Raw genomic sequence first — 27,847 nt, forward strand, 5'->3', positions numbered from 1 at the left:
TTTTAAGTCAGAAGCTAGAAATGATTATGCTCAGTGAGGAAGGCATGTTGAAAACTGAGACAGGGGCAGCCTGGATGGCTCAGTGGTTTAGCGCCTGCCTTCAGCCCAGGGCCTGATCCTGGAGACCCAGGATCGAGTCCCACGTCGGGCTCCCTGCATGGAGCCTACTTCTCCTTCTGCCTGTGTCTCTGCCTCTCTCTCTCTCTCTCTCTGTCTCATGAATAAATAAATAAAAACCTTTGGAAAAAAAAAAAAAAGAAAACTGAGACGGGCCAAAAGGTAGGTGTCTTGCACCAGTTAGCCAAATTATGAATGCAAAGGAAAGGCGCTCAAAGGAAATTAAAAATGCTATTCCAATGAACACAAATGGTAAGAAAGATAAATAGCCTTATTGCTGATATGGAGAAAGTTTTAGTGGACTAGATCGAAGGTCAAATCATCCACAACACTGTCTCTTAAGCCAAAGCCTGATCCAGAGCAAGACCCTAACTCTTCTCCATTCTAGGAAGGCTGAGAAAGGTGAGGAAGCTGCAGAAGTTTGAAGTTAGCAGAGGCTAATTCACGAGGTTGAAGGAAAGAAGCCCAAGCCTTAAAAGCGCAAGGTGAAGCAGCAAGTGCTGATGTGGAAGCTGCAGCCAATTATTCAGAAACCAAACTAAGATAATGAAGATGGCTACACTGAACAACAGATTTGCAATGTAGATGAAACAGACTTCTATTGGAAGAAGATGCCATCTAGGACTTTCGTAGCTAAAGGGGAGAAGTCAGTACTTGGCCTCAAACAACAGGCGGAGACTCTTGTTGGGGGGCTAGTGTAGCTGGTGACTTAAGTTGAAGCCAATGCTCATTTACTATTCTAAAAATCCGAGGGCCCTTAAAAATTATGCTAAGTCTACTCTAGTCCTATCCTCCAGAAATAGAAAAACAAAACAGATGACAGCATATCTATTTACAACATGGTTTACTGAATATTTTAAACCTGTTGAGAACTACTGCTCAGTAAAAAAGATTCCTTTCAAAGTTTTACTGCTCATTGACAATGCACTTCGTTATCCAAGAACTCTGATGGAGATATACAAGATGTTGTTTTCATGCCTGCTAATACATTCTACAGCCCATGGGTAATTTTAATTTTGAAGTCTTGTTATTTAAGAAATACATTTTGTAAGGCTATAGCTGCTATAGATAGTGATTCCTTTGATGGATCTGGGCAAAGTATATTGAAAACCTTCTGAAAGGATTCACCGTTCTAGACATTATTAAGAACATTCATAATTCATAGGAAGAGGTCAAAATATCAACACTCAACAGGAGTTTGAAAGTTGATTCCAATCCTCATGGGATGACTTTGAGGGTTCAACACTTAAGTAGAAGTAACTACAGATGTGGTGGAAATAGCAAGAGAACTAGAAGTAGAACCTGAATATGTGATTGGATTGCCGCAATCTCAGGAAAAAATTCTAATGGATGAGAAGTTGCTTCTTACAGATGAGCAAACAATCTTATGGATGGTTTCATGAGGTGGAATCTATTCCTGGTACAGATGTTGTGAAAATTGTTGGAATGACAAGGGACTTAGAATATCACATAAACTTAGCTGATAAAGAGGTGACAAGGTTTGAGAAGATTGACTCTACAATTTTGAAATGTTGTGTGGGTAAAATGCTATCAATCAGCATTAAATGCTATAAAGAAATTGTTCATCAGAGAATCAGTGCAGCAAACTTCATTGTTGTCTTATTTTTAAAGAACTTGCCACAGCCATTCCAATCTTCAGCTACTGCCAACCTGATCAGTCAGCAGCCATCAACATCAAGGCAAGATCTTCCATCAGCAAAAAATAATAAATAAATAAATAAAAAATAAAAATTAAAAAAATAAAAGGACTTGTTGAAAGCTCAGATGGTTATTTCCTTAGCAAAAAGTATTTTTTAGTTTAGGTATCTACTTTTTAGATACTATGCTGTTGCACACTTAATAAACTACAGTATAGTGTAACTTTTATATGCACTGAGAAACCAGGAAGTTCATTTGATTTGCTTTAGTGAGACATATTTGCTTTGTTGTGGTGGTCTGGAACTGAAACTGCATCTCTGAGTTATACGAGACTTTTGCCTCCATGGTTTATTCCTAAGTATTTTATTCTTATTGCAAATGGAATTGTTTTTTTAATTTCTTTTACGGATTATTCATTGTTAGAATGCAGAAACAACTAATTTTAATGTATTGACTTTGTATCTTGCAATTTTGCTATATTTATTCTAACGATTTTGTGTGGAATCTTTATAAAAGTTTTCCAGATATAAAATCATATATTTTGCAAACAATTTTATTACTTCCTTTCCAATCTGGATGACTTTTCCTTTCCTTGCCTAATAGCTCTGGATAGAACTTCCAATACATGAATGGAAGTGGCAGAGCCGGTATCCTGATTCTTGAGAGGAAAAACTTTCAATCTTTCATTATGTTTGCTGTGCTTTTTTCACATATGGCCTTTATTTTTTTAAGATTTATTTATTCATGAGAGACAGAGAGAGAGAGAGAGGTAGAGACAGGAAGAGAGAGAAGCAGGCTCCATGCAGGGAGCCCAACGTGGGACTCGATCCCCGGTCTCCAGGATCACCCCCTGGGCTGAAGTGGGCACTAAACCGCTGAGCCACCCAGGCTGCCCCACATATGGCCTTTGTTATGTTGAGATAGCTTCCTTCTATTCCTAGTTGTTGAGTGTTTTTATCATGAAAGGTTTGTTGAATTTTGTCAAATGGTTTCTCTGCATCTTATTTTGAGATGTTTTCCCTTTGTTCTGTTAATCTGTGGTGTATAATGTTCATTTCATATTTTGAACCATCCTTGCATTCAGAGAATACCACTTTGTCATGATATGTAATACTTTTAACGTAATTGAATTTGCTATTACTGAGGATTTTTTGCATCAATATTCATAAGGGATACTGATACATAATTTTCTTACTGTAGTGTCCTTTTCTGGCTTAGGTATCAGGATGCTGGCCTCATGGAGTGGAGTTCCCTTTTCAGTTTTTTGGAAGAGTTTAAGAATTGGTGCTAATTCTTTAAATGTTTGGTAGAATTCACCAGTGAAGTCATATGGGCTTTTCTCAGGAGGTTTTTAATTGCAATCCAATCTCTTTCTGGATATAGGGCTTCTTCATATTTTGATTCTTCATGATCAGTGTTGGTTAGGTAATGTTGCTAGGATTTTGTTCAATTTGTTGATGTATAATTCACCTACGTTCTCCAATTTATTGAGGTACAGTTCATAGTATTTATTCTCTTATAATCACTTTACTTCTAAAAAATTGGGTTTTAATGGCCCCACTTTCATTTTCTTTTCTTAGTCTAATGGTTTGTCAATTTTGTTGATCTTTTCAAAGATCTTTTTTCATTTTTATATTTTCCTCTATTTTAGTTATTTCTGCTCCAGTCTTTTAATATTTCCCTTCTACTAGCTGTGGGTTTAGTTTTTTTTTTTGTTTTTTTGTTTTTTTAGTTCCTTATGGTTCAAAATTAGATTGTTGGTATTAGATCTTTACAAATGTGTTTATAGCTATAAATCTCCTTTTAGCACTACTTTCACAGCATCCCATTTTGGTGTTTTTATTTTCATGTCTTGAGATATGTTCTAATTTCCTTTCTGATTTCTTCTTTGATCCATTGGTTAAGGGAGTGTTGTTTAATTTCCACATGTATGTGGATTCCCCAGTTTTCCTTATTCTGTTGATTCTATTTTTATTTACCTGTGATTAGAAAAGATACTTTGTATGGTTTGTCTTAAAATTTATTGATTTTGTGAGCTAGCACATGGTCTGTCCTGCAGAATGTCCCATGCACACTTGAGAAAAATGAATATTCAGCTCTTGTTGGGTGGAACCACCCATATAAGTATGTTAGGTCCAGTAGGCCTTATAGTTGTTCAGGTCTTCTATTTCCTTATTGATCTTTGCATAGGTGTTTTATTACGGATCATGGGGTTTTGAAGATTATTATTATAGGGCAATTTCTTCAATTCTGTAAATGTTTGCTTTATATATTTTGGAGTTCTGATATTTGGTGCTTATATGTTTATATTAGCAATTTAATTCTTATCATTTTGTGATGACCTGTGTCTTACAAACTTTTCACTTTGAGTATATCCAATCCTGCTGATTACTGTTTGCATGATATAGTTTTCCCATCTTTTCACTTTGAATGCATGTGTCCATAGATCTTGCGTCTCTTGTAGACAGCATATAATTGGATCCTGTTTTAAAATTCCTATGCCAGCATTTGCCTTTGATTAGGTAATGCCATCTAAATAGATTACAGAGGACTGACTGGACATTTTGTTATGTTTTCTGTGTTTTACAACTTCATTGTCTCATTTCCTCAATTATCTTACTTTGTATTTAATTTTTTGTAGTGGTTCATTTTTATTCTCGTTTTATCTACATTCTCTAGTCGTCTTTGTAGTTCCAGAGAGATGACCTAAAACATTCTAAAGTTTTACCAATCTATTTTAAATTAATACCAACTTCAGTCACAAAGACTCTACTCATTCACAGTTCCACACATCTACAGTTCTACTGCAAAACGGCTTTTGTTATGTGGAAATTTCTATTTCTCCATTTCTGAAGGGCAAAGTTGACAGGAATAGATTTCTTGGTTTACAGTTATTTTCATTAAGCACTATTGCTTCCTGACCTCGTTTCTGCTGAAAAATCCACTGATAAAAGTAATGGATTATGTTATAAATCACTTTTCTTTTGCTACTTTTAAAATGCTCCTTGCTTTTGGCTTTGATGGTTTGATTATGATGTGTCTCATTCTTTGGGTCCCTTTGGGTTTAACATTCATTGAGCTGCTTGAATTTGTACATTCCTATCTTTCCTTACATTTGGGTAATGTTCTGCTACTGTTTCTTCAAATCTTGTTGCAGCTTTTTTTTCCTCCTGGGACTCCCATAATATATTTTCATCCATTTAACATGACCCATAGGCAGTTTTCAGATTTCTAAAATTTTTGTTCTCCTGAGACCAAATAACTTCAGTTGACTGGTTTTCCTGATTCTTCTGTTCAAGTGTTATTAAATCCCCACTCAGCTTTTCAATTTTCAGCCAAGAATTTGATCCTTTTTCTAAAAAGGTAACTCCTATCTTAGTTGACATTTTGTTGTTTTTAAGATTTGACAGCACAAGCAGAGGGACTGGCAGGCAGAGGGAGAGGAAGAAGCAGGCTCTCTGCTGAGAGTCCGACTTGGGGCTTGATCCCAGGGCCCCTAGGACCATGACCTGAGCCAAAGGCAGATGCTTAACCAACTGAGCCACCAAGGTGCCACTATATTTTTAGTTTGACTTTTTTACCTGTAGTGTACTTAAAAGTTAGTCTTTAGTGTCTGATGCCTGTTTGTTAAAGGATGATTCCTGTCACATTATGTTCTTCCTTTGTATAGGCCATGTTTTTCTGTTTTTTTGTATCTTGGGATTTTTTGCTGAAAATTAGGCATCTGAAAAAGTAACGGTCTCTTCCAGTTCGTTTCAGACGGGCTCTATGCCAGAGAAAACCTTTATTAACTTGCAGTGTCTGAGCCTTGGGATCAACCCAGGGTAGAAATTTAAGGTTCTCTCAGGTCTTTTCTGGCCAAGTCTCCCTTGGGGCCATGTGCTGTTTTTTTATTCCCCTTTTATACATCACTTTAGCTGTTCTCATTCCTGGACCCATAATTTCTTGCCTGGTCATCTCCAGGTCTGCATTATCCCTGCAGCTTTTATAAGCTGTTTCTCCTTTATTTTTCACAGTTTTTGCCAACCAATAACACTTTTCCCTGAGCCAAATTAGGTGAAAATGAGACCCGTTTTTCAGGCAGTCCTACGTATGTTAGAATGTTGCAAATAAGGTCTGTCCTGTTTCCTGCTATATGAGAAAGATCCCCGGTTGCTCATAGGTTGCCTTCTCCTAACCACACTATACTGTGGAGGGAGTGGAGAAAGGTTGAATAAAATCATCAAATTTTTATTGTGACTTTGTCTTTATTAGACAGTTATTTAGTTGCTATAGACCACTGCCAGTCTTCTGGAACTCCTATAAAGCCAGTAGGTTTTTTGTTTTGTTTTGTTTTTTTGGTTTTTGAGGTTTTCATGAAGGAAATGAGGGCCTGGACTTCCTAATTTGCAACCTTGCTCCCATGTTGTGTGCAGTATAATACAAATACAATACAAAAATCAAATGTACAGTGTAACAAATTTTATTTTTTAAAAGATTTGAGAACAAAAAAAGGGAGAGGGGCAGAAGGAGAAGCAGCATACTCCTAGCTGAGCAGGGAGCCCCATGTGGGGCTTGATCCCAGGACCCTCGGATCATGACCCAAGCTGAAGGGAGACACTTATCCAACTGAACCACCCAGGTGCCCTTGTAATGAATTATTTTAAAGCAGACATTATGTAACCACAATCCAACTCAATAGAACATTGTCATCACTCCAGCAACACTCTACTTAGCCACTTGTAATCAAAGCCCCTATATTATCCCCTCCACCTTCACAAAGTTGAGTAATGTGGGTAATTGCATCCTGCATTGCCTTATAGCTTTAGCACTGTTACATTCCTAAACACTGTTAGATTTTTTGAACTGTATAAATGAAATCATATTATATAATCCTTTATAGTCTTTTAAACTTATTTTTAAGATCAGTTATTCCTTATAAATGTAGTTCATTCTCATTTTATACTATTTCATTGTATGAACATACTGCCATCAACTATTTTTGACACGCTTAAGAGTAGAATTACTGGGAAATGAGGAATGTGTATCCTCAGAGAGGTTTTAAGTTCCCACGAGCAATATAGGACACTATTTTTGTACATCCTAACACTTAAGTTTTACACATTTTGCTAAACTGATAGTAGGTTCCTTTTTATATACTGCCATTTGGATTTCTTAAGAACTAAACAAATTCTTTTGTGGCTTCCTAAGAGTTATTTGTATATTGTAGATATGTCAATTACAGGTTATAGGTGATGATACATACCTGAATTGCCCAGAATATCCAGTGTGTGCTTGTGGTCCCAGGGTAAATATTAAAAGGCCAGTGAACAAAGGTGTAGGACTTGATAGTCTAATCAAAAGGCCTCCAAGTTCTTTTTAAGATTTAAAAATCTCTCAAAGAAAAGTCCATATTTTCTAAGTAAATTATTTCTACTTCTGACAGTAGTGGACTAGGAAGTTTGGACCAATTCCCTGCCCAAGAACAAGTAGAAAAGCTAGACAAGACCTACACCTGCTTTAAGACTTCATAGAATCAAGATACTACCACCAGCCCAGAATCTAGGAGAATATGGAAATCCCGAGGAAGAATCTTGGCATTTGGGGCCATTTCCGCCTGGAAATTGGGAGAGAGCAAACAATAATTTTAGTAGTCTGCAGAACTAGGAGGATAAATGCTGGTATTTAAATCTGTGTTCATATGATCTTTGAAGAGTTTCAGTCTAGGAATAATGAGCCCATACCTACAGGTGGTGGACTAGCTTTGTATATCCTCCCTTAAATTGGATGAGGTTGATTCTGGCTTGCTAGTTTCCCAAGTACCTAGCAGAAACAAAATCCTCTTATAGAAATCAAAAGATACTAGGCCTAAAACATTCTTATACAATTTCTTATGTCTACAACACATTAAAAAAAACCCTGCATATTAGAAAATAAGATCACATGAACAAAAGTCAGGAAAAAAACCCACACGCAATAGAAGCAAGATCCACAGAGCTCTAGCCATGGGTTTATTAAGTACAGCTAAAAAGAACTATGCCCACTATGTTAAATGAAAGCTTGAAAATGTCAGTGGGTTAGCTATAAACCGTAAAAAAAGAAAAAAACCAAAAACCAAAAACCAAAAACCAAAAAAAAACCTGAGGTGGGTTAAAAGCTAGAACCAAAAAACAAAATAAGTAAAATGAAATAAATGAATGAGTTTAACATCAGATTAGCCACAAGTAATGAGAGAATTTAAGATTTAAGTAAGGAAAAAATACGTAGAATGGAAGAGCAAAAGGAGAGAGCACCAAATAGGATCTTTAAGAGTCTTAGAAGGTAAACAGAATGGAGAAGCAATATTCAAAGAGCTAAGAACTTTGAGTTTTGCTGTTGGAAACCAACAAGTTTAACAAACCCAAAGTAGGATACAAGAGAAGGCTGAAAAAGATACATCATGAACACATCTTAATGAAGCTGCTGGTAAGACACTATTATTAATCAAAGTAGGCTTTAACAAAAAGTGTTACTGAAAATCTGGTATTTCCAAAAAGTGAAGGATGATTAGACAAATCTGTTTCCAGCCTACAATTTTAACTACATCACCTCAGCAAGTAACAAGTTTTAGGGAAACAAACATGCCTATATTGACCGTATGTTGGACCACAGAGCAAATTTCAATTATTTTCAAAGGGTTAAAGTCAGAGTATCTGACCACAATGCAATTAAGGTAGAAATGGACAATAAAACAATAACTAGAAAATCACATCTGAGTATTAAGAAACATATTTAACCTATGGTTCAAAAAAAGTATAATGGAAATTAAAATATATATTAAACTCAGTAACAATTCACATCAAAACTTGTGAGAATGGAACTCAAGCTATATTTGCAGTAAATTTATAACTTTAAAAATTTTATAACTTTAAATGCATATGCTGTGAAAAGAAATCAACATATTAAAAAGAACATCTAAGAAGAAAATTGACACAAATTAATGAAATAAAAAAATACTATAGAAAGTGTCAGCAAAGCCATACCCTATCTTCGAGAGAAAAACAAAATTAACTAAAAACTGCCAAAGAATATGAGCACCATAATGAGGGGGAGTACAGACAGAAACAAACACACAGGGATGCAAGACAAAAAAAGAAAACCAATGTTAGGAATGAAAATGGACATCATTATAGATTCTGCAAACATTTATACTGATATAAGTAACAATTTTACAGTAACCTATTTTTAAATTTAGATGAAATGGACAAATTCCTTGAGAAACACTTCAACAACTCACATAATGAAGTAAAAAAAAAAAAAACAATAGTCCTATGTCAATACAATTGAATCTGTAATTGAAAACCTTTGCACAAAGAAAAATCTAGGCTCAGATGTTTAATCAGCAAATTCTATCAAACATGCAAATTTAGCATACCACTGTGAAGAGTCCCTAATTTACTATATTAACAGGATAAAGAAGAAAAATCAATTATCTCAGTAAATGAAGGAAAAGAAACATTTGACAAAATTCATTAATGATAAGAACTCCACATATGGAAAAAAAAAAGAACTTCCCATATGAGACGGGGACAAAAACATGGATGTTACCTTTTCTATGCAGTACTATCCTCGATGTCCTATCAGTGTAGTGTTAAGAAAAAAAAATGTAACCACTAGAAAGGGAGATAGAAAACTGCCATTATTCCTCAATTATGATGGTGTATTTATTAATAATTTGAATTGTTAGAATGAATTTAACAGGTTGGAGTATAATTTCAACATACAAAAGCAAACTTCCTATATGCTGACAATTGAAAAAATTCTCAGACAATATAAAAAATACATTATAATAAAGCTTATGAATATGTGCAAGGCCCATTTAAAAACCAGGAAGCAGAAATTAAAGATGACCTAGCCCTAAGTAAATGCAAGGATATCCCATGTTCATGGCCAGAAGACACAGTATTTCAAGGGTGTTTTCTTCAAATGATTCTACAGTTTCAATGCCCAAAAGCCTGACAGTTTTTCTTTCCCTCTTTTTGGTGTTCCTTAACCACTTGATTCCAAAACTTATATAACAAAGCAAAGGGCCATAAACAGCCAAGGGAAGATTAAACAATGAGGCTGGAACAGGAGAAGGACTTTACTGTATCTTAATGGCTACAGTAAGTCAAGACACAAAAGTAATGTAACAGAGTCTAGACACTGGGTTTCCTGCATAGGAGTCCTGCAGAGGTGTAGGAATAGGATTTTTTCAAGAAATGTGCACAATTAAGTGTACATACGCAAAATGAAACAAAAAGCATCCAAAGCCAATTCACACTGTATCTACAAATGAATTCCAGGCAGACTACAAAGCTAAAATAAATATAAACTTTCTGGAAAAGAATATGACAATCTTCACATCTCAGAAGTTCTTTTTTTAACAGGGTGTAGATGGCTACAGGCACACACAAGATTGAAAAATAAGGCTACATTAAAATAACGAATTCCTAGGCAGTTTGCAACACAAATGATGAAGGACCTATATACTATATAGAAGGACCTATATACTATATAAAGTACTACAAATGATAAAAAAAAACCAGAAAAATGGACTAGAATCAAAACCTATATAAAAAGATTTTCAGTATATGTGCTGCCGAAGCGAGCACTATAAAAAGATTTTCAAATGGCCATCCTCATTAGTAACCTGAATAGGCAAATTAAATAAACGAAATGAGAAATTATTATTCATCCACCAGAACGGGAAAATTAAAAAAAATTAATATGAGCTGACTAGGATGTAAGGATTACAAGAACCTTCATATCCTACTGAGCAGTTCTACTTTATTAGGTAAATCACACAAAAAAAGTATGCATATGTACTCAGAAGTAAAAGGATATTTCCATAGTACTTGTAATATCCTCAAACTGGAAAACAATGTATAAATATCCACCATTAGAATAAGTATGTGTGAAGTGGGATAAAAAGAAACTGACAAAAACAAGCACTACTATTAGTGAAAAGAAAGCAGCTGCATGCAACTGTTCTGGATCAATTTCACAAAAACTGGAAAAGCACACACAAAAGAATAATTTGATTTCATTTATATTGTTCAAACTGTAGGTGCAGGGCACCTGGGTGGCTTAGTAGGTTAAGCATCTTCCTTTGGCTGGGAAGATGCTTAACCTTTGGCATCTTGAGGTCATGATCCCAGGGTCCAGGGAACAAGTCCTGCATCAGCCTTCCTGGTCAGCGGGAAGTTTGCTTCTCCCTCTGCCCCTCCCCCTGCTTGTTTTCCCTCAAAAATAAAATCTTAAAAAAAATGTAGAAAGAGATTTAATGCAATTAAATAGTATATTTGAAGAGAAATACTTAAGTATTAGAACCAGAAATCTGTAATTACTATGAAATCTAGGAGAGTAGTTAGTTACCTTTTGGAGGGGGAAGTAGAGTGAAATCCACTAGGTATACAGTTTTATGTTCTCTGTGTTATATTTCACAGTAACAAAAGCTTACTTTAAAGAAAATTAAACATCATGACATTTCTTTAGGGATGCTCTGTCTCAATTTCCTATCATCTCAATTGTGGATTGCTCTTGAGCTCTCCCTTTGTCCACTACTCTACCTACCTTGAGGATTACGGGCAGCAAGGTAGATGTCTGACGAAACCCCTATCAAGAAGCAAACAGTTCTAGCAAGATGAAGACCATTCTGGAGATTGGTTGCATGACAATGTACTCAAAAGTACTGAACTGTATATTTAAAAACGTACAGATGTGAGATGGTAAATTTTATTCTTTGCCATAAAACTTTTTTTTTTTTTTAAAGGGAAGAAGGTGCAGTAGCTTCAAATCTCATCTTATGGATCTTTAGCATGAAAACATTAGTACTCTACAGAAGATACTTTTACACTAGCCCTCTGGCCTCTTGGTCATGACCTAGGGACTCAAATCAAGTAAACCTCTACAAATGCAAACTCAAGTAGATAACGTAAGTTTGAAAACTAAATTTCAGGGACACCTGGGTGGCTCAGCAGTTGAGCATCTGCTTTCAGCTCAGGGGATGATCCCAGTCTGGAAGTCGAGTCCTGCATAGGGCTCCCTGTGAGAAACTGCCTGCTTCTCCCTCTGCCTATGTCTTTGCCTCTGTGTCTCATGAATAAATAAAATCTTAAAAAAAAAAAAAAAAAAAAGAAACCCTGAATTTCATCTTTGGATTTGTGCCTGACTGCCTTATTTATATTCCAAAGCACTCAGCTTTAATTCTAAAATGTGGAACAAAACAAAAGCTGTTTTATAGCCTAAAACTTCAAGGCTATGATCTTTAATACCTCCCTTTATGATGTGTGGTGTTAGTGCTAAAGAATATTCTGAGCCAATTACTGTATATTCCAATGTATTTAAACTACTGTAATTTCCCTTTTGTGCTAGAGTAAAACCACAAATGGGGTTAGAATATGATGTTTAACTGCACCCAAATGGTGTTCCCTAAAACTGAGAAAGTAGATTATTCCTGCTCTTAATGAGAAAATTCTACAATGAAAGCTTGACTGGTTACATACTTTAGAAGCAGGGCTTTTATTGAAGATCTATCCTTACTTAAAAGAGATGAGTTCCTACTTCGCTACATATTTCCATCTGCTGCCCTCCCTTCACTCATTCATAAAAAATATCAAATGAGACTTTAATTCTCGAGTAGAAAGAAGGAAAAATAAAATAGTATGTCTAGGCTGAAGTAATCTAGCACTTCAGTCCTCACAATTGTCCTCCCCTTATCTGTGTGGGGACATGTTCTAAGACCCCCAGTGGATACAGACAGTACCCATGCAGACAGTACCCAACCCTATATATTCTATATTTTCCTACACATAATACATATAAAGTTTAATTTATAAATTAGGCACAGTGATTAACATAAAACAGAATGACAAAAATCTACTGTAATAAAAGTTAATGTGAATGCGGTCTCTTTCTTTCAATATCTTATATTATACTCACCTTTCTTCCTGTGATGATGCGAGATAATAAAATACCTATGCAATGAAGTGAGGTGAATGACGTAGGCATTGTGATTTGTGTTAGGCTACTACTGACCTTCTAAAGATGCATCGTAAGGAGAATCATTTGCTTCTGGATCACGGTTGACTGCGGGAAACTGAAACTGAGGAAAGCCAAACCACAAACAAGGAGAGAGGACTACTATTCTACATATTCTCTAAAATCTTTGTAAAAGTGAACAAGGAAGGAATTATGTGTTCAGTACTCTAACTCCTTTCAAAAATATTTATAAAAGACAACACTTAACACAAAATTTGAATTAACTTTATTTCCCCTACAGTCAATAACTTCTCTGCATTGAAGTTTAAAGCAACAAAAGTAAAATAAAATCCCCCAAATGACAAGGTATCAGAAATCCAGATTTAGTTACACTTTATTTGTGAAAATGTTCAGCCATTTTATTGGTCTGTAAAAGAACCATCATCTGGGTCAAAATGAATTCTATAAATCAAAGAATATTCTACACTTTGGAAAAGAAAATCAGCAGTAACATTCTCACTGAATATTGTAAATTACACTCTTCTTCATAAAAGGTACATACTATTCTGCACTTTTCCACCAAAAGCAGTGGTAAGTTATGCTTGTTTATATAAAAAAAAGTTATATCCTGTGGCAGGAAAAACCCTTTCTCTTTCACTTTTACTAAACAACTGGAGAAAATTTTCAAGTCTATATAAAGTTGCCTATAAGCTGGAAAATGAACATGTTCAATCTCCATTTATATTTTAGTGCATTTTTGACAATTGTCACATTTTTAATAAAAGTAAGAAAATGCATATAGCATTAAAGAGTGTTTCATCAAATGCTTCAGGGATTTAAAAAAAATGGAGCAGAGGATAAAATCATTGTGATGAATGAAACTATTAAAAAATGAGAGAAATCCAGGCAAAGTTTACAAATCCTTTGTCATTTTGAAGAGTCACAGATAAGGAACTTTGGATACCTGTCCACTTTAAGGGTTTTTTTCCTTAATCTTTTGCATGTAAACATAGTGCTAATCTCAGTGATACCAAAACTTATCCTGGTAAGCAACATTCTGTGCAGTTGCCATGCCTTCCAAAGGATATAAATTTAGCCCTTGAATGAACAATGCATGAGATCTGCTCTGTAAGTACCTAGTGAAAACAACTGCTAACAGCAGCAATGCGTCAACATAAAAAACTATTTGCATCAATTAGTTACTCAGAGGTCCATCTTTGAAACAGCAGCTTCTTCTTTGACAGAGCAAGTAGTAAGCAATAGAAAATGTACATTTGATGAAACATTCTATGCATTGGAGAAACATGAAAATAAATATAGTTCAAGGAAGTATAATTATTTTTCTAATACCTCTTTCTCAGACCTGTACTAGTTTACTGGATCAAGAAACATCACATTTGTCATTTGTATTTTACATATTGCTATTTGGGTAATTCAAATAAAATGTAGGTCTTGTAAAAAATAAAAACATTGACAAGTATGCATGTGCCAGGGACCAAATTAGAGGGTTCTTTGGTGCAATTAGTCCAAATTCTCAGATTTGAAGGATAATATGTACCAATAAAAAAAATCTGCTGTTAGACATTTACAGCAGTGCTCTGTCTTGCTTCACATTACAAATAGAAAATAGCTGTTCTCAATAAGCCAATTTTATTTTTTAAATCAGGCGTTGCCAGAGAATTTTGTACATTAATCTGGACCAGTGATGGTTCTGTACCCTCTGTTGTGAAACATGACATGAGCTAAAGGCAAAGACCGGTTCTCACAAAGACAACTGCTTCAAGTTAGGAACCAGAACAGTATATTTAAACAGTCTTCTTAGATATTTTCTTGCCTTTCTTAAAAACTAGCTTATTTTTAATGTAGCCACGCTTCCTCTTTGTAGTCTAAAAAAGAAAACAGAACACATGAGATTAGTGTAGGTTTACCATAGATTAAAAAATATATACACACATGGTTTAAAGCATTGTGATGCGAACTGTCGTTAACAAGCCTTTAGAGTTCTTCCTATGGCTGGACTGCTTGAACAATCAATGAGGCCCAATAATCGTTCTATGTTAAATATGCTGAGAGATCCAAGGTAAATTGAACGAGGTCCCTAACTAAGATGAAAACAATACCGGAGCATTCCTTAAAAGCCTTTCATATATTCCTCACCACCAGGTAAATGAACTCCTACCTTCCCTCTCAACCACTAAATGCTTAGCTGCAATAATTACTCACATTTCCAGCATGACAATATAACACTAGACTAAGGAATCAGGAAATGTTAATGCGGCTCTTGATTTAGCCTCCAAGAATTAGTATCAGAAATACTGATTTAATAGTATCAGAAATACAAATTAAAACTCAGTAACTTTTGTTACATGTAAGTTGAGGGTGATTGTACCTATCTATAAAAATGAAAGGAAATAAAATTACTTGGCACATTTTCCCAATTTAGGTAGAAAAATAAGAACTTAAAAAATGAAAAACAAAACAAATACCAAACACCGAAAAAAAAAAAAGCTGTAACATTCTTTGAGTTTCATAGATCTTTAAAAAAAATAACATTTTTCTGAACACTTCAGGGTCCCACTAAAGTACTTTCAACAGATGTTTTTTGGTCTAAGATAAATCACTACAAATGTGGTGGTAGAACTTACTGCAAAAATGTTTGCTATTTTAGCATCTTAGAAGACAAATCATATAGACACATGTGTCTGACACTCTAACACATCCACAGATACTGAAAACAGCAAATATTTTTTGCAAACAAGTAATTTAAAGCACTTAGAAGTCAGAAGAGGTTGAAGACAAATACAACTCCTGGAGATGGTTTCAGAAACTTATTAGAGTAAATGCTCTATCATGTAATTTATATTAGGTTTAAAACAATTTATAGTTTTTTCTAACAGGCACAAGAATACAAGGCAAAATGCAGTCCTTTTTAAGGTTACAAAAATTAGCTACTGCTAACTTGCCCATAATTTATTTTACTTTATTACTGATTTACAAGGGCAGAAAAGTAAAAAATACCAGAGGGCATAATTTAAAAAAAATTCAAACCAGGTCAAGGAGTTAGTTTCCTTATTATCTGAAGATTCTAACATGAAACCTTTTCTATAAGATCATGTAAAATGCCCCAGGTTTGTCAAGTATGTAACTAGACTCTCAGTGAACCATGCCAAAAAGTCTTTTCTCCAGCCCTGAACTACAATTCCTAGTGCCTCAGCCTTGTCAGCTTTGTAGTGGCAGGAGTAAGTTCTCAAATGACTGACTACACAGCCCCAGAAGTAAAAACTAGGGTAGGGAGAGGAAAGCAAATATTCCTCTAGTGCTGGTATAAAACAGAACATAAAGACATGGAAACTTGAAATTCAAAACTCCATGTTGTTGGCTACTAGAACATGTTTTGGGCACACAAGGCAGACTAATATTTATCCATTTATTTATTGATTTGGGGGGAAATGATGGTTTGACAGAAGAGGTCAGATTAAGAAAATTCACTATCATCAGTTAGACAGCAAGTTCAATGTACTTCTCAGGGTAGACTTTAACTGGGCTTAGATGTCTCAGGACTGACTGCCTTGAGACTAGCAGCATCTGTTCTGACTCTTACACTGATGTAACTCACCAGTTTCTCCTCCCACATGGTAATGAAAAATTAGGTCATTTGATTTGCCATTTCATGTAAATAAAGGCTGTTAAGTGAATTTGATATGACTAACACATGCATGTCAGCTCCATGTAACACATTTAAATATATTAGTCTACAGTCTAGATATGGTTGGTGATCTATATCTGAGAGAAAGTATTAATTTAAAAAGTTCCTAATAATTTTATAATACACATTGAAATAATCTTTACTTTGAATATATTTAAGTAATGCAAAGGGAAAGACAACTGCTTTAGTGATTTTAAAATACTCATCCGAGCAATGTAAACCTAAGCATCTTTCAAGACTTAAGACTGAAATGAGTCTAATAGTAGTATCATAAGTACCTTAAAATACAATCCTAGTATTTTACCTGACTGCTCATTATTTCCCATCTCCCACAGAGAGAAACCTATATAAATACTCATTTTTAGTTGCCTATTATAGCAAAGATTAGATCTATTTGGCTTAAGTGAGCAATAATGGCCTTCAATAAAGTACTTCATTTCTTATTAAATATTTATTACAAAGGACTAGAATAGTCTCATCTTCATAATTCCTGTCTACAAGCTTTGTCATGATAATTACACTTAAAAATAGTTGTCTTAAGATAAATGATTTTTATTTATTTAAAGATTTATTTATTCATGAGAAACAGAGAAAGAGAAAGAGAGAGAGAGAGAGAGAGGCAGAGACACAGGTAGAGGGAGAAGCAGGCTCCACTCCACGCAGGGAGCCCGACGTGGGACTTGATCCTGGGTCTCCAGGATCATGCCCTGGGCTGAAGGCGTGCTAAACCACTGAGCCACCCAGGCTGCCCTAAATGATTTTTTTAAATTCAAGACTCTACCAATCGAATTCAAACTTAGTTGTTGTTTTTAAAGATGTTTATTTATTTGAGACAGAGAGAAAGAGAAAGAGAACACAAGCAGGGACCCCAATAGCATGACCTGAGCTGAAGGCAGATGCTTAACTAACTGAGACACCCAGGTGCCCCCTCAACTTTGGTTTTTACTTAATAAATAATAAAGTAGCAACATACTGAGAATGGAACATGAAAGTGCAATATAAACGTGCTTTAACCAAAAGATGAAAAATCAATCACATTTTTACTTTCACAAAAGTTCAGAAAGTGATGGCCTCAGACATATCTTACCTTCAATAAGTCTTACTAATGGGAATGACCCAAACTAAAAAGCCAGAATGCCTCTGGAAAATCCCAGCTTGGTTCACTGATAACCACATGCTATGCATTAAAGACTGTTGCTTGGGATATTTCAAGTGCTCAGTTTGAAAGGAATGGCCCTAGTTGGCTAGCTTGATTCTTAACTTTGTATATAAGCTAGTCTACACAGATGGGGCAAAAGAAAATTAGTAATCTTTAGTAACTTTTTCAGATCAACCAACCAACTACCAACTCTGAGCTACACTTTTCATAGATATGACTTCCCTTGGCACCCACCTTCTTTGACAAATACTTCTGTTTTGGGAAAATGTTGGTGACTCGAGGTTTATGGTCTAGTGTCTCCCTGTTATCAGGTGCTTTCACTTTATATATCCTCACAAGCCAGTGTTCTGATGTAAAGGCTTCCTCCAAATGTTTGAACTTAATGTCTTTGTTTCCAATCTCAGCATTACGTGTTCGATCAAAACCTGGGGGTGTACGAAAATCCAGCTGCAAAAGTGACAGTAGTAGATGTTAACTATTTTGGAAAACATTCAGTATTAGAAGATAGTAAATGGTATAATCAGAGTACAACTCTCTCCCTTTAAACTAGGAAACAGAATCAGAGCAATATATCGTAACATTTCTCATATGCTGCTAACTAGATAGGAAGAAATCAGGAAGAGTGAAATTAAATACAGCAGAATTAGAATTTCACTGAACCCTTAGGAGTAGATGAGCAGCCTGCAGGCATAAGAAACCAAAACAGCCAACCAAAGGAAATCCATCAAATCCCTTTTTCTAGGTATATAGAGAAACAGAGGGACGTCTTTTCTGTTTCAGGGCCTTGTGCTATCTATTCTCTCAACCCGAAAGTTCTTCATTCAGCTCTTCCGCTAGGCTGTCTCCTTTCTATCCTTTGGTCTTAGCCCAAACACCATCTATTCAAGGAATTATTTTCTTGAAATTGGTGGTTGAGAAGTCTCCTCCACTGTTTCCTTATCTTTTATTCTATAGCATTCACTGCTAACATTTTTTATTTATTTTTAAAATTACCTGTATCCTCCACCAGGAGGTAAGCTGCATGATGACTTTATCTTATTCAGAGTGTGGCTTTATCTCCCCAGTGTTATTTCTTAAATAAATGCACAAGTAAGCAGTGATACTACAACCAGAAAGTGGAAACTATAAAGGAAGTTAGAAAAGCCGAACCACGGGAGGATTTATGAGGAATGAAAAAAGGAAAAAATGGGGGGAAGGGAGATTTTAAGAAGTTCTCTCAGACTATGTTTATGTTCACATAGAGCATAAGCATATTCAACTTTAAAACAAAACCATAATAAACACTAATGAGGGAATAACTTGTTCTCGCATATCTACAACAATAGAAAAGTTGTATTCGTGTCTTAAACATTTATTATTCTTGAATAGGGAAGGTGTCAAAATGAACGCATGCCAGAAGCATGACTTGAAACTCTTAATTAAGGACACACACATGAAAAAGTCTTTTGATGCTATCATTAATGACCAGAGAAACTCATCTTTGATTCATTTTCTGAGATAGATAATTATTTAAGTGCTTTTTCTTGAGCTTAGAGACCATGCAGCTGCCTTCAAAGAAAATCAAAACACAAAACCTTAAATCTTGTAGTAAAATTATTGTCTATTTTTTAAAAATTATTGTCACCTACAGAATATAGATAATATAGTCAATGGTTATTATAATAGCATTATATGGTGACAGATGGTAGCTATACTTGTAAACACGATGTCTAAACTTGTGGAATTACTACCTTGTACACCTGACACTAATGTAATAGTGTTGCCAACTGCACACAAAAAAGAGCCACCTATAGAGTAATTCCAAATGAATAATAATGAAACATTATCTTGACCTGTTTAAAGTTCAACAAGCAATTTTTCCTCTGCCTTCTAGTATCAACCAGAAAGCAACATGAAATCAGACAGTCTTCACTGAAATCTTAGTATGAAGGTGTAACTTGGTACTACAGTCATGTAATCGAAGAGCTATCAAGAATGCCAGAAACTACCAGTCCAATATCATTATATACAGATAAGGACAAAAATGAGTCCAGGGAGGATGTGACTTGTCCAAGGGTTACATACTCTGACAAAGCCAGACCTAAAACCCAGGTATTATGGCAGGAAGTCCACTGTTTTCTTTTTGTCTCGTGTCTGCACGTTCACTCACTAGGTGGATCCTTAAACTTTTGTACGCACATCATTCTACTATTCTAGCAAACTCTTACCCTGATAGTCCCTGTGAAACAGAACAGGGAGAGAGAATATCTGAAGTGACTATATAACTCGACTCTTCAATTTCAGGCTTTCCCCCACCTAACAGCAAAGTAGCCTACCCACTTAAGATCACATGGATTCCTCCCTAGAAGACCTCTTCCCTGCAGAAAAATATCTTCCAAAAGCATGAGGTCAAAAAGTAACATGGCAAGCAAAGGCTGAATTTGAGCCTAGTGCTAATTAGTATTTTGGAAAGAAATCTTTGTTCTAAAAATATTTCCCCCTAACTTTTTACATAGTAGTTCCAGAAATCTAAATTTAAGGAGGTGGGGAATCTTCAGATAATGTATTTTTCTTCACAGCACAACTAAAACATTCATTATCCTGCTTTTAGAGGCAAACAAGACTGCTTTAAAAATATTACTTTGAATAAAGATTATAGGAAAACTGATGTAACCAACCTGCATTTCTCCAAATCTGTAGTATGACATTTTATACATAAGGCAATTCAACAATGTGGGGGATCCTGCTTTGTCTACACGGAATTCTCCTTGTGGGGTGAAATAGTCACTTTCCTACAAAAAGAAATCAAGTTTCTGTGTCAGTTCAATCCAACACATTTAAAGCTACCAGCTTTCCCCCCATTCATTTCCCCCTAAGAAGTAGCTTTTGAGGTATCTTCAAAAAGCCATTATTTAGTTATCTCAAAAAAAATATGGTATTAAAAAATATATATATATGGTGTTAGAAGATTAATTTATAAATTTAACATGATCCCTAAAAGAAACCTGCAAAAACTATCTAGCTGAGTCTAGAAATCATTTATAAATAAGAAACAAAGAGCATCTAAGAAAACACAAGAAATGGGATGCCTGGGTGGCTCAGCGGTTGAGCACCTGCCTTCGGCTCAGGGCATGATCCTGGAATCCCAGGATCAAGTCCCACATCGGGCTTCCTGCATGGAGCCTGCTTCTCCCTCTGCCTATGTCTCTGCCTCTCTGTGTGTTGTCTCTTATGAATAAATAAATAAAATCTAAAAAAAAAAGAAAAGAAAAGAAAACACAAGAAAAGAACAAGTTGGATGAGGGAGGGCAGATTTTAAACCATGCTATAAAATCTCATTATTTAAAAGAAATGGTCCCAACACCATGGTTTAACACCCAGGTAAGCTAGCCCCTTCCAACTGCTCCATCCTCAATTCCATTAAACCTTTTCAGTTTTCCTAAAAGTTATTTATAATGCCATTTGAACTCTAAATAATCAGTTCTTTGGCTGGGGAGGAGAAATGTCTAAAAAAACTGGTAGTTTTCTATTGGGATTATGTAAAATTTATAAATTACCCTCTAAGAGGGCCAATGTGGCAATATAGATAGAAATTTGTCTAGGAATTTATCCTATAGAGATATTTATATAAGGGCAAAATAATGAGTGTAGAAAGTTATTACACCACTATTTATAAGACTAAAAACCTAAATATCCATCAAGAAGAAAAGGTTAAAAAATCACGGCACACACACACAACCAACCAACCACTGTGCAGATATGCAATAAAGGAACGAAGAAGGCTCTCCATATAGTCTAAGACCGGAAGATCTCCAAGATATTGTATGAAGTGAATAAAGCAAAAACAAAGTATATGTTTTGCTACTAGTTACCTGCTAGAATAAGAATTATAAGAATATAAAACATGGGCCTTTTTTTTCTTTTCTTGGGGAAGGGGGTAAATGTTTACTGTGTATCTCTTTATATATTTATATTTACTTTTTAAAAAAGATTTTATTTAGGGGTGCTTGGGTGGCTCAGCTGGTTAAGTATCTGCCTAAGTATCTGATCCTAGGGTCCTGGATCAAGCCCCTCATCAGGCTCCCTGCTCAGCAGGAAGCCTGCTTCTTATTCTCCCCCTCCCCAATGTTCACTCATGCTGTCTCTCTCAAATAATTTAAAAACCTTAAAAAACAAACAAGCAGATTTATTTGAGAGAGAGAGAGAGAGAGAAAGAGAGAGAGAATAGTGGGAGGAGCTAGACAGGGAGAAACAGACTTCCCACTCAGCAGGGAGCCAGATGCAGGGCTTGACTGCAGGACCCTGAGATCATAACCTGGGCAGAAAGGCAGATGCTAACCTGACTGAGCAACCCAGGCGCCCCTGTATCTTATTATTTGAACCATGTGAATGCATTATCTATTCTCAAAGTGCAAAGAATACTTAATTTAAAAAGCATGGTAACTAGATCTATCATATGTCACAATTTTAACACTGCGAAAGCAAATCCACAAATGAAAATCACATACTGGAAAAATTAAATTAAGATTAATTTAATACAATGAAGTAGTGTTTTAAAATCATAGTTAAAGGAAAACATCACAGCATTACATGTGAACAGAAAGTTGGGAACTTTACTTCATCCCTATCACACGACACACATTTTCCCCAAAGTTTCTTTTATTCTGGTCGTGATGAATGTTACTCTTATCTTTTGTCCTTTTGTGGTTACCATGTAACCACAATGCTGGGTGCCCATCCTCTATGAGCTCATAACTCAGGGGAAGAGATATCCTAGAATCTATTAACAAAACAGGCTGCATGTGATTTGATGATGAATAAAACACACAGGTGCACCAGAAGAGCTTCTGGAGAGTGGATAAATCTGTGGTAGGGAAAGTATTCCAAGAAAGAGAAGAGTATATAAACACAGGTAACAACACATAAGTAAAAGAAAGAAACCACAAGGTAAATTTCATGGGCTAGAGTAGATTGACAGATGGAAAAAAACTGACAGAGAGACAAGAGGTCAGTAAAGAAAAATAAAGTATGAAGGGGTTTATACTCCAAGCTAAGGAGTTTGGATAATATACCACTACTTCATTACAGAGATTATTTCATATCAACTCTTAGGTTGAGCTTCATCTATATCACTAACAAATTTTCATAACAGCACCACAAATCAATTATTCCTGGCCTCCCCATTAGTGACAATTTTATGCTACCTTAATCACCATTATAACACCAGAACCAAGAATCAAACCTAGTGTTTCAACCAGGTAGCCGACTGGCCAAAAACAAGCTGCCCACTGCACCAAGCTGATAGAGGCAGGGTTTTAGTTCTAACTCCTATCTCTCTGACTTCAAGGCCGTTTATCTACTGAAGGCTTTTAAGCTGGAAAATGACATAATCAATGTCATGTTAGAGAAGCATAGGAAACAAGATTAAGGCAAAGACAGCAATTTGGTTAGCAATACTGTGCTATTTTAGGTTTACAATCATAAGGGTTAGTGTCAGAGTAGAAGCAATATAAATGGAAAGAAAGGGCAGAACTGAAAGGCTGTAATGGAGAAAAAAAGAGTCTTGAGAGGGAACAGTTTCACAGGGGAGAATAGAAATATCAATGAACTTCATAATTTTTATTTTATTTTTTTTTAAGATTTTATTTATTCATGAGAGACAGAGAGAGCGAGAGGCAGAGACATAGGTAGAGAGAGAAGCAGGCTCTCTGCAGGAGCCCAATGTGGGACTTGATCCCAGACCCCAGGATCATGCCCTGAGTCAAAGGCAGATGGCTCAACCACTGAGCCACCCAGCTGTCCCAAACTTCAAAAATTTTAAACCTGGAAAAATGCTCATAGTCTATCTTTAATAAATAGTAAAGTCGGAGTGAGGGACTAATTTAGGGGAAAAGATGATGAGAAAAAGACGAGATACAATTAGCAAGATAAGAAAATTCCTCGGACACTGGAACTGTCTTTTATATGTGTAGAATGACCTCGTTTCTTACCCGAATGTCTTTTGGATGTTCTCCTTCAGCTATCCTAACCATCCAGAGAAACTTGTTGATGTCATCACCAGAATAGCCAATAACTCCTCCAAAAATAACCAAAACATAATCTACATCCAGACTCCTCATGATTTTATAGGCTGCTGATTCATTTGAAGACATAGCTTTTCCCACCTATAGAATAAAAAATGACAAAGTGTGTACTCATTCCCACGGTACACTATAAATAAAAATGAATGTATATCGGACAGAATGTACCTCAAGAGTTTGATTTACATTGGAATTCTTTCTAAAGAGATGATTTGCTACGAATTCAACAAATTTACCAGCATCTAGAACCACCTCACTTACTATAACCAATTATAGCAGAAATGTCACCATCTGAATACATGTTCTAATATTGTGCTACTAATTAAGTTCCAAAGCAGGCAAGAAAAGAAACGCAATTTCTCATAACCTCAAGGCCAGGAATGACCAGTGATATAGCTGGTACAAATATATTCTTCTCAGTCTACCAGATGATTAGCTACAACACTAATACAACTAGAACTCATTTGGTTAATATCCATTATCTATTTAAAATCTTTAATAGAGACGCGATTACCTTAATTTATGCAAATTACTTACTTAATAGAGTGAACATAATTTACATGCCCATAAAATGCAGTACATTTGGCTTTATATACTTACAAATATTTTTAATTTAATAATGGAAAATACAAGTTAAACAATACTTTAAAAGTTTCAGATTTTGCCTAATTCTTCAGTGAGCTAAATTTGTCATGTGATGTGCCAGAAATCAGCCTACAATTCTGAATATTTAAATAAGTATATACCATTCTTAAAAACAAAGTATATAAGCATAGCTTGCATTTACTTTATTGAATGTGTGAAATACCATTTTGAGAATTCAGCAAACAGTACTTTTACCCACATTTCCCCTACTCAAAACCAAAGTGAAACCTGCTTACTAAGTAGTAAATAAAAATTTATAATTTTTAATCTTTTATCAAATTCTTACCAGTGCTATGTGGCTGTTATTCCAGGTGTTATTATCCACCAGAGTAGTTCTATTAGCCATTCCAGCTATCTGATATCCATAATCCCACCAAGACATTACTCGGGCATGTTCATCTGTATTTTGCCTTAGCCAAAAGTAAGCTTCTCTAAAATCATCTAAGATATTCCTGGTGCTGAAAGGAATCAGAATATTTTTAAAAATAAGATCTTAAATGTGAAGAGGATCACTTAAAACCTTCAGGGGATAAAACCATTAAATAATTTCACATTTTAAAGCCTCAACAGTAGGGGGGAGGAAGACACACAAAAAGAGCTGGGTTAGTATTTTTTTATTAAACTGTAATATGCACACAAATCACCTATCTTGAAAAAAAAAGCGGATTCTGGTTTAGTAGTTCTTGGGTGGGGTCTGATATTCTCTGCAAGTATAACAAGCATTCAAGTGAAGTGGAAGCTGGGGAAGAAGGGTCATTGGGGAGGTAAAAGAAAAACATGGTGGATTCAAATGTAGAACCTCACACATATCATTCTATCTTTTCAGAAAGAAAAAAAGGGTTGGTAAAAAATCTTATAGCTAAGTTACTTTCTTACCCATCATGATTATAAGAGGCCAGGACCACACTTGGACTGGAGTAGGCATTGCTTGTGACCCAGGTACAGTGAACTGCAAACATCATCAGCAGCATCAGCATCAACATGGTGACAATGCTTTTTATATTAGGACCTAATCCTTCTTCAGTTTTTTCCTGTTCAGTTACATGTTTCCTCACTTTACCTGCCTGAAGATAGAAAAACTGGTTAAACAAACTCATTATTTCACTTCCTTCACTAAGACATTCAGGAAAAATGTGAGAATGTTAAATTTAATTCTTTAAGAAGGAAAATGTATAACCATAGGTATTCTTGTGTGAGTGATACAATGTTTTCTAAAAATTATCAAGGTAGATTCTAAAATCAAATGTGAATAAGAACGATTTCTGGGACTATATCCAATTCAGGAGCTGATCACAGAGCATAGTATCTTTAGTAAGAAACTTTCAAACCCAGGTACCCTTAGGTTTTATTTAAATACAAAGGGAAAAAAAAAAACAAAACAAAGACAAAGGAGATAACCAAATTGTCTCATTTTGGCAACCTTTCTTATATAAAATCTACATTTGTCATCCTGAAAATGGCAATGTCCATCTATAATTCAGACCTGGACTTTAGTATAGGAAAAACCTCCATTATCATAATCTTCTAATTACCAAAGCCTCAAAATAACAGATTGGTTAAGATTACATTTTTGTAAACAGCAATAACAAAATCTCACCCAAAACTAAAAAAACAGAGTCATAGGTTCTAAACTGCAAGGCTCGTTTAAAAAACCACATAACAAAACATAACCACCACAAAAGCAAGAACATGCTTTATTAACACAAAGATGTATGAATTCTCTTGGACTTGTAATAAGGAAAGGAAGAATTTCAAAGTTGATATTTATACCAGGAATTTTCATTGCTTATTGGTTGGTATTTTAAAACCTAGTTAATATTCAAATAGTGAAGTTTAATATGTCCCCTACACAAGGATGATATGCAATTTTGTGACATATTTCATATTTTTTCATAAAAGGTTGCCCCCTCCATGAAAATAAAAAACAACATAGGATTAAAAAATATATCATTCAAGACATGTGCTGTTACAAGTCTTTTCTATACCTGCACCAAATATTACCCTGCTGTGTTATGTGAGAGGTTAAAAGTGAATTACAGTAATATTGGCCAGCTATCTGTTGCTAAAGCTTTTTTTTTTCCCTAAGAGTGAGACATTGTATGTGCACACTCACGTAAGTGAAGGAGGGGCGAGGCAGAAGGAGAGAGAGAATCTTAATCACTCTTCACCAGTGTGGAGCCTGAGGGAGGGCTCAATCTCATGACCCTGAGATCATGATCTGAGCCAAATCAAGAAAACATGATCTGAGCCAAATCAAGAGACGCTTAATCAACTTATCACTCACGTCACCAAGAGGCTTGTTTTTTAAAAGGTACTTTATTCCCTTTATTTTACTTTTAATCAACCAAATATTTAAAAAGTTTACACTGAATATGGACCTAAAGGATTAGTATGCTTGTGCACATCGTTTCAAAAGGGCTTATAGTGCTAAATTTGCATAATTAAGTAGAGCACAAGGTTGTTACTCTCAAAAGTAGAGAGGTTTCAGATAAAACTTGACCAATAAGAAATGAGAATCCCTTCTCTGATTACATTATATTTTCTTATTCTAAGCTAAAAGATCAAAAGACCAAATAGGCCCCAAATTTTGAGGCAAACAATAAAGACCAACTAGAAATGTCACAGGTGGTCTAAATCCCTGTTTAATCATTTTTCTTAATATGTATAGTTCTTACCATGGTAGAAAAATAAAGCACATCAAAATATTAAAGGTCTTACTTAGATTCCCACCTTATCATACAAATTTCCTGGGTTTCTTTTATCATCCTCATCACTGCTGTCTTCCACAGGTGGGTTTTCCCTTTTCATGTCATCCCCCAAATAGTGCTCAAAAACATTTGAGAACGCAATTGCCGACAGCATACAGACGACCGGAGTCAAAGTCAACATCAGCCGCACCATCACTCCAGCAAAATAGACAGCACTGATTGCATACAGAGCAACTGCAAAGACAAGTTCTCTTATAACACTTCAGAAAATGTCCACAGAAAACTGAGCTCAATGTTTAATACCACATTATAAACCAAAGCTAAAAAGAAACAAACATCTCATAAAAGAGCTAATTGTTTTAAATTGATAATACAGACCAACTGACTTAATAGTCATATTTAGAAATTATAAGTTGACCAAATACTACATATCAACAGTTTTAGGTAAATGTATCATGATTCAAACTTAATTATTATGGGAAAAATGACAATTTAGCATTTGTCAATAGCATCACATATTAGGAAATCCAGAGCTGACAGACTAAACATATTGGGTGAATTATATTATTAGGCACAGTAAGTTTACAGAATCAAACAGTCTATGAAAAGTCAATGCAAACATCTGGTATAAAGCCTGCGTTAAAGTGAGAATGGGATGAGAAGAATATAACTTATTAACCAAAAGGGGAACTTGTAAACTTACTGCCAAGAAACTTAAAATTTTTTAAAGTAATTTTTAATACTAAAGGCTCCACCAATTGTGGCTGAAGGCTGTTTGACTTTACAAAGTCAATGGTCATCAGAGCTCTTCTCT

At 35.3% G+C, this 27,847-nt stretch overlaps 1 protein-coding gene and 1 pseudogene across 2 annotated transcripts in view; one reads left to right on the forward strand and one right to left on the reverse strand.

Moving 5' to 3' along the window:
• Window positions 1-13,019: 13,019 nt before the first annotated feature.
• STT3B (STT3 oligosaccharyltransferase complex catalytic subunit B) overlaps window positions 13,020-27,847 on the reverse strand; it is a 107,538-nt gene continuing 92,710 nt past the window's right edge. For both annotated transcript variants that reach the window (XM_025461088.3, XM_025461090.3), the window contains exons 10-16: window positions 27,056-27,267; window positions 25,202-25,389; window positions 24,612-24,783; window positions 23,591-23,764; window positions 20,279-20,392; window positions 17,856-18,068; window positions 13,020-14,642 (exon numbers count right to left, since the gene is read on the reverse strand). In XM_025461088.3, coding sequence (XP_025316873.1) covers window positions 14,562-14,642; window positions 17,856-18,068; window positions 20,279-20,392; window positions 23,591-23,764; window positions 24,612-24,783; window positions 25,202-25,389; window positions 27,056-27,267 — 1,154 coding nt within the window. In that variant the 3' untranslated portion in view covers window positions 13,020-14,561. The remainder of the gene's footprint in view (window positions 14,643-17,855; window positions 18,069-20,278; window positions 20,393-23,590; window positions 23,765-24,611; window positions 24,784-25,201; window positions 25,390-27,055; window positions 27,268-27,847) is intronic.
• On the forward strand, window positions 26,118-26,215 carry LOC112668940 (U6 spliceosomal RNA; annotated as a pseudogene).

The sequence above is a fragment of the Canis lupus genome, chromosome 23 (genome assembly GCF_003254725.2).
Source record: "Canis lupus dingo isolate Sandy chromosome 23, ASM325472v2, whole genome shotgun sequence".
NCBI classification, from domain to species: Eukaryota; Metazoa; Chordata; class Mammalia; order Carnivora; family Canidae; genus Canis; species Canis lupus.